Source organism: Orbicella faveolata, unplaced genomic scaffold (genome assembly GCF_042242905.1).
Source record: "Orbicella faveolata isolate gen_17 unplaced genomic scaffold, um_ofav_v1 contig_46, whole genome shotgun sequence".
NCBI lineage: Eukaryota > Metazoa > Cnidaria > Anthozoa > Scleractinia > Merulinidae > Orbicella > Orbicella faveolata.
In genome coordinates this window covers 1,783,297-1,800,930 of record NW_028301576.1, presented here as the reverse complement: position 1 = coordinate 1,800,930, position 17,634 = coordinate 1,783,297, and the positions used below count along the sequence as shown (strand labels likewise).

Genomic DNA, 17,634 nt, shown 5'->3' with positions numbered 1-17,634 from the left:
CCAATTTTTTCATATGGCCCCCCCTTATAGCGGTAATTTTTTGGGATGACCCCCCCAAAAAAAAAATTGAACAAACAATATTTAGATTTCAACTTTTTTAATATTTCTCTATTATCCCCCTACTTCACGTTATTGTGCTCACTATGAAGACAAAATTAGAATCCCTATACTACAGAGAGCTGTTGTTTAAAAAACAAATCAAAAGAAAGAGAAGTCAATTTCGGATCTCCTAGTTATGGCTCGCCCTGAGCGTGTGGCATTTGGCCTCTCATTGGCATCTTCCTCATCTGAATTGATGAATGCAAGAATGACGTCACTTTAGTCATCTTCTCCCCCAGAGTCAATGGCATCACTGTCATACTCATCATTGTCATTTCCATCCATTTCACTGCTGTCAGCACTTGCCCTGTTGTCATTTTGTGTCAATGTCCTGGCATTTCTCAGTGTTGGTTGGCCAGCTCTGAGAGGACTCTTCTGCTGCAAGCATGAATGTCTTACAATTGCCTTTACTTTCTCACTCTTGCTGCGTTTCAAATGCTGCTTCAGCCCCTGGTGGTTCAAGTACTTGTTTAGTTCTGGAACACGGAGCTTTTTAAGCTTGGTTAGATCTTCGCACAACTCAGTCCAAGGATAATCCTCATGTGATTTATATTTTGCGTCCCTACTTAACTTTGCCTTTTCTCCTGCTCTCTTTTTCCTTTTTAATTCCAGCACTTCAAGATGCTGAAGATAATCCACCACAAACTTTGATTTGACAATAAACTTATCTGCAAACAGAGCAACGTTCTCTGGGTCAGATAAAACCAGCCTGCCACTTCCATGCTCTTTCTTCGCTTGGACCCTTAGCTGCCAGTCATCTGGATCACGCCCTTCTTTTGGGGTCTTCTGGTAGGAGAGGTAGTGGTATTCCGGTAGGCAGGAATGGTCAGGAACTGGTTTAGGGTATCTTTCTATGGGTGGTCCAGTCCATTCACAACAAAGAGAACAAATTTCTCCTTCCTTTTCCTGACAGGACAACTTTAGAAACCCCCTGTAGTTCTCCCCCTCCTCATAGTGCTCATTCATAAACTTCTCAATCTTACGGACGTAACAGTGGCCTGGAACAGAGTCTTTCCTTGCTCCTGCATTGTGATACTGAACCAAGTACAAAGTGTTATGAGAAAACTGGAAATCTGTTGATGTGTTGTGTGAAACACATTGTTACATTTAATTTACAGATGTCTTTATTTGGAAGGTTTTTCCCTCTACTCTAGTGACAGGCATGTTTAAATGTTGCCCTGTGCAGGTAGATCAAAAAGCTATGAGTGTTCTCAAATCTTGCAAATAGTGGATTACTTTTTATAAATTTTAGCATACTTGTTATGGTTTAAATTTATCTATGGTTTAAAATTTCTTAATTTTCAATGTCTCAAGTTCATTGTCATAATTCAGAACAAAGAGAAATGAGAATCCAATTGGTTTGAAACTTTTAGCCAAAACTAAATTTAAACCATAACATACCCATGAAGGGCTTTTCCAATCGGGAAAAGAGTGCATTACTACATGAGCATCATGAAAGAGGCTCATTCCAAAATGCGCAATAATGGCGAAATCAACGAGTCGTTTAAGAAAAGGTTTACAGCTGAACGATCCAGGCAGTTTGACATCTTACAAGCAAAAGAAGCAATCTTTCTAAGTGCGGATGGCTGTTCAGAAAGGGTGAGTGAGTTTTCCATGCCAGGGTACCGGTTGAAGCCCAGTGATGGACGAAAACTGAACTTCTCCATCAAAGAGCACAGAGCAATGGTGGAAAAGTTGAATGTCATATTGAAAAATGTAAAGGAACACGATTCCACACTCTTTCAGTCCAATTGGCTTGCTTTGAAGCAGGGCGAAGAATTTGCCCACAGTTTTAATGTAAAACAGATCAAATGTATAGAAGCTAAGTTGACGAAGGTCACGCAGGACATGGAGGCACTAGAAAATAAGAAGAGCAATTATAACAGCATATTCAAGGGCATACTCAAACAGCACATCAACAAAAGGAGAAGGAAAAAAGAAAACCACAGAAAGTCAAATGAAAGAAAGAGGAAGCGGACTGAAAACATCGTCCAACGAGTTTATGGAATCTGTGTTGGAAACCTGCTAGGAAATGATTTTCCAAAATGCCTTGTGTACCCTCCTAGAACGGCCGTCCCGGAAGAGTGTATTAAAGTTGTGGATGTTGCCACGTCGTTATTTAGAAGAGATGGGCCATACATCGCACAGCTCTTGGAAGGGAATTATTTCACCAATGCTGCAAGAAGCAGAATCACCACAAACCTTGAGCAGGAAGTCAGAGATTATGTTTACACCTTCATGTACCCTTAAGAGTACACTCTGACGGAAAGCATTGCTGCTTCTTGCAGCATTGGTGAAAGAGACTCCCATAGCAGCACAAGCGGCAACGAAGAACTCGACGACAGCGAAGATGAAGATGAGTGCCAGTGAAAGTTGCATTCGAAAATAAGTGTTAAATACTTCTTTTCAGTAGCTACAAATGCTTTTTTTCGCCAAACGTTTTTTTAAAGCAGAAGGAGAGTTTGTAATAAATTTGTATCCTGCCTTCTATGTTTATTCTATAGCAATTTTTTTGATATTCAAACATTATGCCATTTTAAAGTTTTACTAAAATATTTCACATGAGCCCCCCTTTTTCCCTAATTTTTTGGGATGGCCCCCCCTCGAAAGCCATTTTTTTTCGCATGCCCCCCCCCCAAATCCCACCAGCCCCCCCTACCTTATAAAAAATGAACGGTCCCTTATCACAGAACAATCACTGACATGAACACGACTATTTCGCATTTCGCATTCAAAACTAGCCTAGCATTTTTTAAATTCATGAAAGTGGAGTTAAAATACTTAAGGTTTGCGAATTCAAATGATGCGATCTTCAAGACAGATCTTGCGAGCTAAAAATGCAATGCATGATCATTTAAAATGCCTTGATTCTTCACAGAAAAAGTAGCTTGCGAATACAGGCGCCTATCATCGCTCGCGGCTGGGGGCACGTCCGCCGCAATCCCAGCTATCCTCTAGCAAACTGTTAAAAACAAATATAAAGAAATAAATATTATCAGAATCAACTAACACGTACTGTTGTCCCTGAAGTCTTACCGTTGCATTAAAATACTGAACTGTTGACCGTTTTATTCACTGATTAATTAAAAAAACTGCAGAGGTGTTGGAAGGCGACGATTCCGGGGGCGGGGCATTTGTCCTCTTTCTTCGTCCCCACCCCGGGGCATTTAGACAACTCATGTGTCCCCACCCCGGGGAATTTGCCCATATTTTTAAAAAAATGCTAATGCCCGGGGGTTAGCCCGGGGGGGGGGGGGATGGTCACTGCTGGAATTGACTGATGCATTATTTTCACCACCGCAAATTCCAGAGACCGTCCAAGTATCGATGGGAAAATCCAGCCAAATGCAGAGCTAACCTTTAAGCCGAACTTTGATGCATTGAACTCCAATATCGAATGTGTCAATGCCTTCGCTGTGAGTTCGGCTGAAGTTACAAATTCCACTCCCTGCTGGGCTCAGTAGGTGAGCTCAGTGGAGACAAACTTTAACTGTCCTGCCCCTCCCTCAAATCATTTTTCTGGAACTGCCAAAAGCTAGCAGACACGTGACCAGCCGCAACGAGGGTACTTTCTCGAGGGAAGAAGAGAGAGGACCCTGGGAACGAGGTTGCAAGCGGTGGGACTTACTTAGCTTTTGTCTGATGTAAACATTTTGTTTTGTTCCAATAAGTTTACATGGCCGCTGGCCACGTGAGTGAAAACGTTCTAAAGGTATGACATAAATACCCACCCATAAAACGAATGAGTTAATTATCATATATATTGATATTATATATTTTTGTGTACCTTTCAAGTATATTATACAGTAATAAATGATTAAAACACTGCAACAAAACTCTACACAATTACAAGATTTTCTTAGTACACAATTGCTCCCATACAAAAAGTTAAATTTCTAGCCCAATTATTTCAACTCTCTCATTCAAACATGACAAAATGGTCTCCTTGCCTTGCAAGTTTTGTAGGTCTATAATGCCAATGGGCGGTTATTCAAAACAGGACTCAAACAATTTAAAACCTAAACCTCTGAACATGCCCTTTAGATGAAAAAACTATCTTTGTAAATACAGGGACGAATTCCCTTTAACTCCTCTTCCAACGATGATAAGCATTGGAATTATTTTAAGGCCATTTACCCCAGTGAGAAAAACTGATACAAGCATAGAGTAAGACTAGACTTCTCTCCTAAAGGAACACAAAGAGATCAATGCTCCTTTTTTTCCCAGCTGCAAAGGCTATGCGGGTAAAACCACCTCAAAAGTGAGAAAACAAACACTGAGAAAAGATTTTCATTACGACCAAAAGAAATAAATTTCTAACTTGACTTCTCTTATACATACATTTGCAGTACAACAAGATGCAATCACAGGAAATTTCTGTTTTAACCTAAGTCCCAAACTAAGGGTGAAACAGGCCAGGGAACTTCTGGATTGTACTTGTGCCACTTCCTTCCATTCACATTGTTACACACATCCACTCACATGTACTTTCTATACTCAAAAAGGAGTCTGAATTGAATTTCTACAAGTTTTGTTAACACTGACTTTAAGTTCCAAAGATCAACGTGCCGAAATTACACTCCACTATATCGGAAATACTGTACAATAAAAATAAAAGTGACTCACGACCATTGCCCTTAACTGAACAATGTTAAGGTTCCTGCACTGCAAGCCCCTCATACATGATTTGTATAACTGATATCAATTACCATGGTCCTATATGGCCTCCTTTGTCTCCCTCATAAGTAGGCTCAATAACAAAGAGCCGGGAAAATGTTCCAGCACTCTTATGACATGGGACACAACCTGGCTGATATGTCATCATGTTTTAATAAGTACACGTATGCCTGTATACAAACTTTACAAGGCAGTATTTATTTCTTGACATCTTGACACATTTTGATCAAATTTCATGAACTGTAATCCTCTTCTATCTTTGTGATCCTGTACTTCTCCCTCAAAATACTGGTTCTCTTTTGTTCTGTAGAATTTTTCCATCCAATTGATAAAATTATGTTTATTTGGTGACATTTGGCAAAAAGATCTTATGCAAGTTACAACAAAAACTTCATATACATGTACTGTAATCAGCCAGGACACTGCCCTTGTTAGAGAATGAATACCACACACAAACATGGACAACATAGAACCTTAATCAAAGGCAATTGTCCATTACAGATCTCATCTGGCATTTTTTCATTACTTACTTTGGTTTGACCATTATTCATTCTTAAGTTTTCAATTTTTTTTTTTACACAATATTTATGTATGAAAAGAGCCATCTAGAATACCAGAAGGTGACAGAAGTTCTAACAAAAATCCTCATCACAGGTTTGTGATCATTGACAAACCATCTTCTAGGTGTCGCAGTTTAAGCCACTGTAGTTGTATTGAAGTGTAGCGTACGAGCTGCTGGCCGGTAGCTGGCCAAGAACTGATGTGCTTGCTGTGTAAGCAACTGTTGATCAGGTGTTTTGCCACATGCTACTTGTTCCCATGCTGTGTCAAGCTGCTAAGATAAACAAAAACGGGAATATAGATACCAACAAAACAATTACAGCCACTCACATTGTCTCTAGACTAAGGACAGAATAATATTCTTGATTACACCAACTATAATCCAGTATTCTCATTTCTATACATGTACAATCGCAGTAACTACAAACAGGCTGTAACAGGCAAACTAATAATGGAATAGGAAAGAAGGGTGTATGTAATGATTTGTTCTTGGTCACATGCTTTGAGAACAAAAACAGCAATAATAATATTACCTTTGGTGTTGATTTCTGAGGAGTCTCTTGAAATCGCAATAAGCGCATAGGATGCCCTTTTCTTCGGTGTCGCTGAAATGAAAAGATGCCATGGTTAAATATTAAGTAAGGTTAGAATTTAGAATTAAGAATTTTTTAAATTGTACTTTATTATAGTTATAGGATTTTTAAATTGCACATATCTTTATTTACCAGGGTAACTTTGGATACCAGCCTCCTTGCTGAATTGGCTACCCTGGTACAATAGTTACTTTACTTACTAAGGTTGTAAACTGACAAGATTTGAGATTTGTATTGGGGAACTAAGGTAGGTTAAGTCCACACATGAGCCAAGTGGCTCATCAGGGCTGAGCTTATCCCTGTTTCTTAGCATGAAGCCACTAGGAGCATTTCTACTCCCCCCCTGGATGGGATGCTAGTCCATCACAGGGTTACCCCCAGCATAAAATTCGCTAGTACCCATTTATACACCTGGGTGGAGAGAGGCACTGTGAGAGTAAAATGTTTTGCCAAGACCGCAACGCATGTCCCCGGCCAGGGCTTGAACCCAGACCGCTCAATCTGGAGGCCAGCGCACCACCCACAAATTACAAAGACAACAAAACTTTCAAAACCAGAAACAAACAAAATGAAACAAAATCTACCAATCACACCCTACCGATGTGGTTCATGTAAACATCTGTTTCCTGAGAGGTTCACTAAGATAAGTGATGGTAGGGAAACAAGGAACCATTGATTGAGTAGACTTGGTGTGTTAATGAAGGGTGCAGTAATTTTTAGTTCCTATTCTGGCTAAACTAATATTTATATATCATCATAAGTTGTGCTTATTTCCAACATAAATGTTGCTGCAATTCTAAGAAACTGTTTCCCTGCATGCAGACATCCCTCACGTGTAGGAGACTTCTGCATCCACTTCAGCAGGGGTTTCATTAAGGGCTGGGCAGTGGGCAAATTGACCAGCTGTGTGGATGACCATCTATAGGAAAGGTTTTCTTATAAAGAAGTTCAGTTCAAGAAGTTTTTCCCGCCTGTGAAAACCATTAACCCTCCTGCTGAAAATGTTAATGAAAGCCCTGCTTAAGGCTACGAATCTGATGCCACATCAAGACAATAAACACTAGTTTATCACACTGTTACTTGCCAACACTTGTTGCCTCACAATGCATTGAATTTATAACAAGGAAATAGATGCTTATCATTTCTTTTAAACAAGGTATGGCATTTTAAGCGTTACTTAATAACATACTGAAGTCTAAAGTAAACACTTGAGAGCCACAAGTCACCCGGATATCCACAGCACTAGGACATAAGAAATGTTCAACGCGTGTAGTTTGTGCTGCGTTTTTTCCACTTACTACAGTTTCAGATGGCACAGAACAGGGTGTGACGAAGGGGTTGTGCTGGCCAAAGATCTCTGAGGGCTTGATGAGGGATGAATCCTTGCATGATGAGGGTACAACTGATGTATGCACAACACTCAAATCCTCCTGAAAACAAGAGCATGTATTAGAATAATTCTCTCAACTTATAGAAACTGACTCGTGAAAGTTTGGAAGAACACAAAAATGTTGAAGAAACACTTGCTTGACGGAGCGTGTTCCCAGAGCATTTCTTGTTGTCCCAAACTTCCACTCGTGTTTCCATGATTCGATAGAAACAGGGTACATGTTTTCTATTTCTTAATAATTATGTTCCTCATTGATGGGCAAGCCTAAGTTGGTCAAAATTAAGCTGCGCGGAAGCCGGTCTCGGCTACTCTTTCAGCGTTGAAATTAAGTGGGGCTATATTTCGGCCAGCAAGCTCGAAAACGAGCGATCAATTATTTTTCCCCTGACGAATTCAATGAAAACCAAGGTCATCACTGTTGAGTTGTGATGACAATAAAATCACAGAGCTACGGGCTGAAACTACAACAAAACTTTTAATGTCCAGTTCGGGTTTTGCCCTACAACAACTGCTGCGCCACGACGCACCAAGGTACACGTGACTGCTAATCACATGACTATCGCCACGCGTGTCACGCCACAATCACGATTTAGTTTAGAGTCCCTGGGACTGGGAAATATGGTTCAAGTTCTTGGAAATCAAGCCTAAGTTAGTGAAAATCAAGCTGCGCGTAAGCCAGTCTCGGCTACTTTTTCAGTGTTGAAATTAAGTGGGGCTATATTTCGGCCAGCAAGCTCGAAACCGAGCGTTCAATTATTTTTCCCCTGGCGAATTATCTGAAACCCAAGTTCATCACGATTTAGTTTAGAGTCCCTGAGACTGGGAAATATCGTCCAAGTTTTTGGAACTCAAGCCGAAGTTGGTCACAATCAAGCTGCGTGTCAGTCGGGCTTGGCTACTTTTTCAGTGTTGAAATTAAGTGGGGCTATATTTCGGCCAGCAAGCTCGAAACCGAGCGTTCAATTATTTTTGCCCTAGCGATTTCACTGAAAACCAAGGTCATCACGATTTAGTTTAAATTCCCTGGGACTGCGAAATATCGTCCAAGTTCTTGGAAATCAAGTCTAAGGTTGTCAAAATCAAGCTGCGCGTAAGCCGGTCTCGGCTACTTTTTCAGTGCTGAAATTAAGTGGGGCTATATTTCGGCCAGCAAGCTCGAAACCGAACGTTCAATTATTTTTCCCCTTGCGATTTCACTGAAATCCATGGTCATCACGATTTAGTTTAGAAAATTACTCTAAATGCTAGGTGGAGGAAATAATTGGAATAAAATGGCTTACTTTATGTTTGCATTGCTTTATTTTTATGTCTCTGGGTTTCTGGAGGTGGTTTAGAGCCATTTAGGCGAGTGTTACTTTCTGGGGGTTTGCTTCCCCTAAAGAGAAAGGAAACTTTGGAAGGCGACCTACTGGCCAGACGGCCCGCACTGAAAGCGCCATAAATTGCACAAAAATGTTCTAATCTCGTCAAAATTGCCTCATGGCAGCCGTCGTTAACTCTTCTTCCCATTCGCTTTTTCCCAAGGTTTCAAATAAGTTTACCTTAACCACCCGAGAATCGCTGGTTTTCCAGCTCTTGTTTTCCATTTTTGCTCCGTCTCGATCCGTAACCGATTATCTTGGCCACACGATTTGAATTTCGTGACCAAGTCGCCTCCAACCGTCGAGAGGCACGGGGTATTTTTTGATGCGGTTGGAGACAACTTTGTCACGATAGCCCGGTCGCTAAGCTAGAAATTCAAAAAAAAAAAAAAAAAAAACCTAAAACTGTGAGCCCAAAAATTATATCACGCACAAAATATGTCACACCTTGCCGAAATTTACCGCCTGTTTCCTAGACGCATTACCGCGGAGTTTGTCATTCCTATCTGTATATCCGTAGGTGTGTTCCTACGAAATGTAAACTCTTGTACGAGTTAGGTATATATATAGGCGCTTCGGTTGTATTGTTAAACTTGCTGACGAAGCGTGCGTTAGTCACACGAAACGCATAGGAGAAATAAAGAAGTTACACAAATACAGTTCGCAGAGTGCTGCTCACTAGTTAAGTTTTTATTAAATTGTTCTAGTCTTCAAGTCTTCATAACATGATGTGCTAAACATATCTCTCGTCTGGTTTATTGGTTTACCGCTACGACACACTGTATGAGGTACAAGAACTGGCAAACCTCCACTACATGAGCTGCATTGCTCCGATGGATTTCCTCATTCTCGATATTTGAGCCACTCTACCTTGTAAACTTCTCGTCGTCTTGCCCTACAAATTTTTCTTCTCGCCTGAAGACGAAAGCGTAGTCTGCTTTACGCGACTCAGCGCCGTTAGATCGACTGCGAATAGGTTACGAATAAGATCCGAAACGACTCTGCTCGCAGGGTAGCTGCGAAAGATCTTCTGAGAAATCGAGTTTTTTTTATTATGAAATACAAACGCACAACATGCGTGCAAACCATCGGAGGGGGTCTTATAACCGGAATTTTCCGGCATTTCCTTAATCTTCTTTCTTGCCCTCCCAACTTCACCCGTACATCGATTATTCACAATAGAACATGAAACCGTTGTCAAGTATCTTGTTCATCATGCGTTTTCAACTTCCGGTGGATTCATATGCCATCTAGAATAGTGTAAAAAGGTTTGAGTCACTAAAGGAGATGACTGTAGGGTTAAGGTGCGCGTCTGAATTGCAGTTGTTGTCAAAAAAAAAAAAAAAAAAGTCGGTTTCCTAATAATTTTTAAATAACAAATCCAAACAAAGACAGAGTCAATTGGTAGCATCATTGCTACTTTTATTTATCTTTATCATAATCTAATATGTTATATAGCACTAAGTATGCTTTTAAACATCTATTAAATTTTCATATTGTACATTTAAAATGTATTATACCATCATTCAACCTAGGACCCTTTTCCCTTCGAAAGTGGAAGGACAGGCAAATACCTTGTGTTGGCCGGTACGTTCTGCTATGTCATTGGTCCCTTGATAATATAAACCAAATGAAGTAATTCAGTAAGAATAAATTTCGATGGAGAAAATGTTGGCGACGTCAACCAGCAAAAAGATTTCTGCTCAATATTCTTTGAGGAAATTGGATTTGTTTTAGTTTATTTCTTGTTTGTTTGTTTTTGTTTGTTTGCATTTCACTGTTTTTTTCTCCATGGCTTTTCCCGCCCTTCCGAAACTTTAAAAGGAAAAGGCGGCCCCGGGACAAGTTTGAAGTGTTCTATTTGCGAACGGGAAACTCCCTTGAAATAAAGCGCCTCTTTACGTTCTAATATGCAGGAGCTTGTTATTTACATAAAGGATAAAGGTTAATCCGAGTAACTGCATTGTGATTAATTATATATAGGTAGCACATGCAAGGAAAATTAGCGATATTACATTTCGGTATTATTCTATACCATCGTCAGACTCAATTATACAAGGTTCATCGCCTGGTAGATTTACTAACTAATTGAACCAAATCGATCTCTACCGAGTCATGTAGACTATTAACTATTTGACACGTTGAGTGCTAGAAAATCGCAATACCATAATCGCACTCAAGATGGTATAACATGACTATAAATTAAATCGTCAATTAACTTAACATCAATTTTAGTCACCTACTCTTAAACTTAAGATATAGGCAATAAAACACCAGATGTACTTTTGTTCCTAGAGCACAGCGTCTTGTTTATTTTCCTTTAAACTACAATGAAATCGCGATTTCTCGAGCCCTCATTTTCTGAAAACTCCCGATAACTATAACCAAAACTCGTTTCCCACTCGTCACCCGAACACTCTACCTTTACCTCCGATTTCTCCAACAGTCCGATTTTTCGCTCTAATTTTCGTTTCCATTAGAGGTTCAAAAAATACGGATTCCATTGTATGTTCATCTGCTGTAGGTTAGACTTTCTCACGACGATAATTCTTTTGTTCTCTCATCGTGCTCGTTCATCTATAAAATGTGGGTTAATGTAATGTTTGAAAACAACAAAGCTGGACAGAGAAACTGGAATAGCTTTTTATAGTATCTGCATTACATGTCACGAAGAGGAACTGCAACTTGTCTTTGCTGCTGAGGTTGTTTGCGGAAGAGAGCAAGTAAAGCTGCTCTGTATTCTGGCATGCGGATAGTGTATAATATAGGATTTACTAGAGAGTTTGCATAAAATAAAACCAACAATGCAGAATTTAAATGAAAATCCACTGAAAAGGACAGAGACTGATATATTTTAAATTTAGTAATAGAAACGACATAACGGAATATAACGTATGGCAGGCACAACAGAAGAGATACAAAAGTCACAATTAACAATGTCATGGTCAGTTTTCTTTCTCTACTGGTTGCACCATGGTGTTGAGGCTTCCCTCCACAACGGACTTTAATAACAATGGACGTGTAAGAAACACAAATGATCAAAAGGGAAATTGCAAAAAATGTCACATATAAGTAAGCAAAGTAATATGATTCATCAAACCGTGCGAGAAGTATACAAGCTATTGTTACCAACCCAGATGAAACCCAAACAGCGGCAATTATTAATCGATATACCCGTTTTTTTAGCACACGATGCCTAAAAGGGAAGAAAGTCGCGTGCAACCGTTCTAAAGCGATGATGGCGATGTTCATAAACGAACCAAAGACGAATAACTTTCCTAGTACTATTAGAAAATAACCTGTCCAAAGTTCAAATGAATGCCCCTTCCACAGATTACAGAATACTCCAGGCCAATAGAACCGAAGAAAGACAACATCTCCTGCTACAAACATATCTATAACTGCCAAATTTATCACCAGGTACATGCTACGTTTCCGGAGATTACGGTTTCTTATAAACACAATTATCGTACAGAGGTTGAGTATAACTATAGCAACACACTCGACTAAGCATACAGTGATCCAAGGTATGCAGTCAGATAAAGACTGCATCTCAAAGCTCTGTCTTTTTCGTATTACTGTTAGAAGTAATTAATCGTCTGCCTGTGGAAGGAAATGAATTATTATTGCCAGGTTCTTTTTCTGCTTGTGTAAGACATGCAATTACCAGGGAAGAAAAGCTTGCATAAATGTGCAGATTTTATTTTCGAGAGCATGTGCTGTAATTCCTAGGCTTTCGAGGTGTTAAAAAGCAGTTTTTAATATGTTGCTTTCAATAATTAGGTCTGTTGTAGTGTTTAATATGTCTGTTGATATGTTTGTTTTCAATAATTTGATGTACGCCCTAAATACCGAAAGCTTATGCTTAAATTTCGGGGTCTTAAAGGAAGGGAATTTGGTTCTTATATATTTACAAGATTTCACTCCACAAAAATGTAGAAGTTGTGTAAAGATTAAATCAAGTTTGCTATTTCTTTGAATCAAAAAGAAAGCTTACTTTAACTTTAACAGGTTACAAAATTTACTGACAATATGAGATTGTCAGGAGTAGTTGAAAGAAATCTTTGCTATTGTAAACCAAATAAAGCGGTTATTACACAGCTCAGAGACGAGTACGGCACTCTATTCTGTCTTTCCTCTTCTCCGCAAACGTCGTTTAAATTCTTCGCCTTCAGAGTTATCTTTTCGCCCGATCAGCGTTGATGCCATCAATAGTGCTAGTTTTTCTTTGAAATGTTTTATTGGATAGCCTCTTCAATCGAATCAGAATCTGAATTAAAAATAACGATGCTGTCGTTTATCTTTTTCAGGCTAAAATGCTCCTGTTGTGACCGAAGATAAATTTGTAACATTGATGATATAATGCTGTTTAACTTGAACTAAGAATTTAAACCATTCACACCCCACAACGTGTAGATACGTCTAATCACGCACAAAGAACTAAGTAACGCTTTTCCTGGCATTAGAATGTTCAAATGGACTTAATTATGAAACATTCTGGAAGAGAGAACATCCGTAACGTTGGGGAAACTCAACGGCAAAGCATAACAACAATAGATTTTAGGTTAAGTACCAAAAAGTGAACAGCTCCCAGTTGACTTGATGGTTCATATGATAGAGCGCTGCACCGGTATCACAAAGGTCACGGGTTCGAATCCCGTTCAAGCCTGAATCTGAATTTTTTCCAGGCTATGATTTCACAACTGCTTAAGTTGTGTGTTAAACTGTGATGGTCAATCATGTCTTTCTCCGCACTTGCGTCAAAAGAACAGTTGAAACAACTCTCAAACTTACCTTAGTCGAGGCTCTCCCTTTGAATTTCTCGTTGGAGAATAAATACACACTGTAAAGAAAATGATATAATAAGATAATTGATATAAAATAAAACGCAAATACGCGAGAAGTGACCGTCCTAACTGGCGTAGAATCGGTAAAATAATGTTGATAACGTATGGACTAGATATATTGTATTTATTTATTTTCAAGCTTTCTCAAAGAGTGATTGTTATAGCATTGTAAAAACAAACATTATAAAGCTCAGCAGTACACAATTAAAGTTCTTTCCAAACTTCTACGAAAACAGTTACCAGAACAAATACTGGGAAGATAAGTGAAAATAAGTTAAAACGCCTTCAACTTACCCAATTGTAAACAAGATGCTCTCTCTAGTGAGTCTTTGTGTTAAAAGGTCTGATAAATTTTTGCTGTAAAGAGAAAGATGAGTTTAATAGTTAGAGGGAAAATCTATCTTACAAAAGTAATGCACCTCTATAAAAAGATAGACTGATATGGATAGAAGCAAATACTGGCGGCTAATAATGAGCAAGTTTTTTTGTGTTACGTTAAGTTTAATTTTCCATTTAATACAAATTGCTTTTTTCGGGATGTCTTGTCATCTATTTGTGAATAGCACAAGACGGGTAAAGAACCTAAATAAGTTAAGTTAGAAATAATTTAAAAATGGAAATATTTTTCTTTTCTCGAAGGAAAACGTTCACTATTGTTGCATGTAGGCGCCTCAATATTTTACAACAATTTTAGTGCAAGGGGTTGGTAAAACGCAATGTATGGCGTTCAGATCTACTACACCACCATAACGTCTCTATATTCAATTAGCTGCACACAAAAACGAAATTCACTTTCCACGATATTAATCTGTTTTAAGTGACAGTGGACATTATCATCCATTTGGCATAGACTTCAACCCACCTTGATAGGAAACTTTAGATCCTGGTAAGTAGTCTCAGTGTAAATGAAAACCAGTCAAACTTCAAAGAGAGATATAATATTGGCCTAATTGAAAACAAAATGTTAAAATTCTATGACGCTAAATAACTATTGACTTAAATAATGTTGGTGGATTTCCATCTTGGACTGTCTAGAAAACGTGCATTGCACCAAAAAGTAACGAGGAAATAATATGATGGCATCTAGATAAGTTAAATACCATTTTTATTTTGCTTCTTGATCTGAAAACAAAAGAATTTCTATAGAAACTCCATAAAAACGTTCAAAGAAAAAACATACAATGAGCGAATGTAACAATTACAGACTTAAAACATTTCTCGCAGAAAACGTTTCTCTGCATGTTGGTGTTAAAACAGTACTTAAACTTAACGTTCTACAGATTTGTAATGAGAAACTTCTTGGCAAAGCATTTGTTGTGTTGCTTCGCGAATGATATCATTTGTTATGGTGATGACCATCTGAAGTTCTCATTCATTTGTGTTAGAGAAGGCAACAGCCTTTTTCGGAAATTGCGCTAAGGTTCGGTCTAAACATTCGCTGTTAAGGTAGCACACGTCTCTTGTCAATAATTCTCCACCTCACCGAAATCCCTTTTTTACTGACATCTAAAATATCACACCTGAAGTTAAGACTTATTAAGCTACGCCCACCAACATTCGTCGCTGCTTGATCTTCTTGATGCTTTTCGTCTTCAAAAAATCGTTCGTTTCGGTTGTTAAAACAATATTAGCCAAGAGTGAAGCATACTTTTACTCTTTGAATACTCCTCCTCATTAAATTAAATTCTTCTTTATTATTAACATTATTTTCTTTATTTATGACTGAACTGTAAGAACGTTTGCTGACGGACCGCCGTGAAGCTTTGGCCAAACGTAGACCGGTTTACTTTGCTCGTACAAAACTGATTCCGGGGCGTAACTATTCTTCCGATGGATTATTTTATTAAAAAAAGCAAAATATTCAAAATTTCTTTTCCTTTAAGACTTCCTTTCAGCTGCCTTACAAATTTAAAGTTATTCAGGGATATCAAAGCCTCTAATTTTACTTAGGCGAATTACTAACTCTCTGTTCAGTGTCGACTATTATATTGTGGGGCCCTGAATAATAGCTTTTCACTGTTATCCGGTTACTGTCTCCCTTTCGGAAAACCTTGAGTCTACTGCCTCGAAGACTGTCTTTTGGACCCAAAATAAAACTGTGGTCTAGTTAAAACTAAATTTGCTTTAAAATATAGAGGTGACATGTATTCACCTAGAATTGTTTACAATATTTCCTTGGCTGACTTTGCACTAAAATATAATGATTTTGAAAAGCTCTCACTATAGTATTGGGCATTTTTATTTTTTCTTGATGTTTTTTCGCCACTAAACAGGATATACCTACAATAACAATTATCAGTAAAAATTCAGTGTGTGTCTTTAACCTACCTTGCCAATAGGAAACTTCAGTTCCTGGTGAGTGGGCAGCTCAGCAATGGAAAACAGTCACCCTGCAAAGACATCAGTTAGTTGAGCATAAAAAATTGACAATTTTGCCTCCACTTATGTGATATTGAATAGTGGAAAGTTAAATAATTGTTCACTAAAAATTGATGCATCTTAATTTTAAGCAGGTGAGTACAATGCAACTCTGCTCTAAAATACTGCTACCCGATTGCACAACCTCAAGAAGTAACCCGGCTATTACGAGTTCAGTTCAGTATTTTTCTTGATCTAACCTGAGAATATTCAAATGTAGAAACCTTCCGTTCCTTTAAATAATTCGAATGAATAATTTTGTTTTAGATTTCGCGCTATGTGTAAAAACCGAAACGTTCAAAACTCTTGCAACAGTTGAAAGATTAAAGATTAAAGGGAATTAATTTTGTCTTAGGTCTCTGAGTTAAGCGCTGGGCTTAATGTTTCATTTTGAATTGATTCTTGTTCGTGACTGTACTTTATGGTTCAACATTAGAGCTCGACGACGAATCTCGTATAATCTGTGTCAAGAAAAAAAAAATACTGGCAGGTCTTTTTAGGTAACTAACTGTGGATCATTGAATGTAGCTCACTTTACTTCCAATAATACTCGACTCGTTAAATTTTCTCATTTCGCCAGCCTCAGACTATATGACGCTTGATTTGAACATCGAACTTTACCCAGGTTTTTTCTCTGCTTAATCTTCCTGAATGTTTGCCTTCGTTTAAAAGGCCCTTTCAACTGAAAGTTACAGACCTCGATAATTTTCTAAATGCTGCAACCCGGAATTTATACAGTAGTTTAAGCCCACATTTGTCGTCGTTTCTTTGGCCTATAATTGTTCTCATCATTTGAGGGATAGCTATAACTTTCTTGTTTTCGGCGGTAAAGGAAAATGTTGCGAAAGATCCCTTTACAAAATTTAGGGCTACAGCCTAGGCGAATTTGATGTACACCTGTATTTGAAAATTTTGAATTTCTAATTTTTTGGAACGCCCGCAATACCATGCTCAATTTTGTAGCAGCTTGAAAGAGTTCTATTTATCGAGAGGTTCAGCTGTTTCTCTTTTTTTGTAAAGAACTGCATAATATATTTGCCCTCACCAACAGATCACAGAAGACTTGCCATTTGAATTCTGTTGTGTTTTCAGATATTGGACAGTTAAGCGAGACGTAAACTTAAAGCTTTCTCCAAGACAGTAAAATAACTGTAACGCAGAAGAGACGCGTCCCACTAACTGTAATGTTTTTAACATGGGCCGCTTTTAATTCATAAGACTTCATTTTCACTGGTATATTGCCACTGTACATGTCTGCTTTAACAGTATTCAAAGAAAAAAGAAATAGTGGAAACGAATTAACTCAAAAGCAGGAGCCATAATCGGGATTGTGGCTCCTGCTCAAAAGTGAATGCAAAACTTTCTCTCGGTTTCTACTTTGAGTTTAATACGATATTCTTAACAGCAACCATGGGCCAAATTGTTTGACTATTACAGTGTAATATAAAGAACCAGCAAAAAAGTTTAGAAAGTCATTAAGCCTACCTTGTAAAGAAGAAATTTCTTAGTGATTGGTCTCAGAGCTAAAGAGGAACAGTCACTGCAAACTATAAGATAAAACTCATTTTACGTAATTAAGTAGAAGAATTAAATGTAAACAATATGTCAAAATGCCCTGGCCTTAAATAGTAATTAGTTGAATATTTTTCCGTTTCGCTTTTCTCCTGTCTGTGACAAAAAGACAAACA

At 38.3% G+C, this 17,634-nt stretch overlaps 2 protein-coding genes across 2 annotated transcripts; both read right to left on the bottom strand.

The window, feature by feature from the left end:
* Nucleotides 1–4,910: 4,910 nt before the first annotated feature.
* LOC149097891 (uncharacterized) lies at nucleotides 4,911–11,185 on the bottom strand. Its single transcript, XM_089277983.1, has 4 exons — nucleotides 11,110–11,185; nucleotides 7,229–7,392; nucleotides 5,871–5,942; nucleotides 4,911–5,611 (listed from the first exon to the last, which is right to left on the bottom strand). Exons 1-4 carry the CDS (start codon nucleotides 11,183–11,185, stop codon nucleotides 5,471–5,473), a joined length of 453 nt encoding a protein of 150 aa, XP_089134109.1. The 3' UTR covers nucleotides 4,911–5,470.
* On the bottom strand, nucleotides 10,074–13,525 carry LOC110065934 (somatostatin receptor type 5-like). Its single transcript, XM_089278429.1, has 2 exons — nucleotides 13,476–13,525; nucleotides 10,074–12,284 (listed from the first exon to the last, which is right to left on the bottom strand). Exon 2 carries the CDS (start codon nucleotides 12,231–12,233, stop codon nucleotides 11,340–11,342), a length of 894 nt encoding a protein of 297 aa, XP_089134555.1. The 5' UTR covers nucleotides 12,234–12,284; nucleotides 13,476–13,525; the 3' UTR covers nucleotides 10,074–11,339.
* Between the last annotated feature and the right edge of the window lie 4,109 nt (nucleotides 13,526–17,634).

Coding starts and splice junctions, on each gene's coding strand:
- LOC149097891 (XM_089277983.1), bottom strand. CDS start 11,185: ATGGAATCCGTATTTTTTGAACCTCTAATGGAAACGAAAATTAGAGCG. Junction 7,393..11,109: donor GACTGTTGGAGAAATCGGAG/GTAAAGGTAGAG, acceptor CTATAAGTTGAG/AGAATTATTCTAATACATGC. Junction 5,943..7,228: donor CTGTGCCATCTGAAACTGTA/GTAAGTGGAAAA, acceptor TTTTCATTTCAG/CGACACCGAAGAAAAGGGCA.
- LOC110065934 (XM_089278429.1), bottom strand. CDS start 12,233: ATGCAGTCTTTATCTGACTGCATACCTTGGATCACTGTATGCTTAGTC.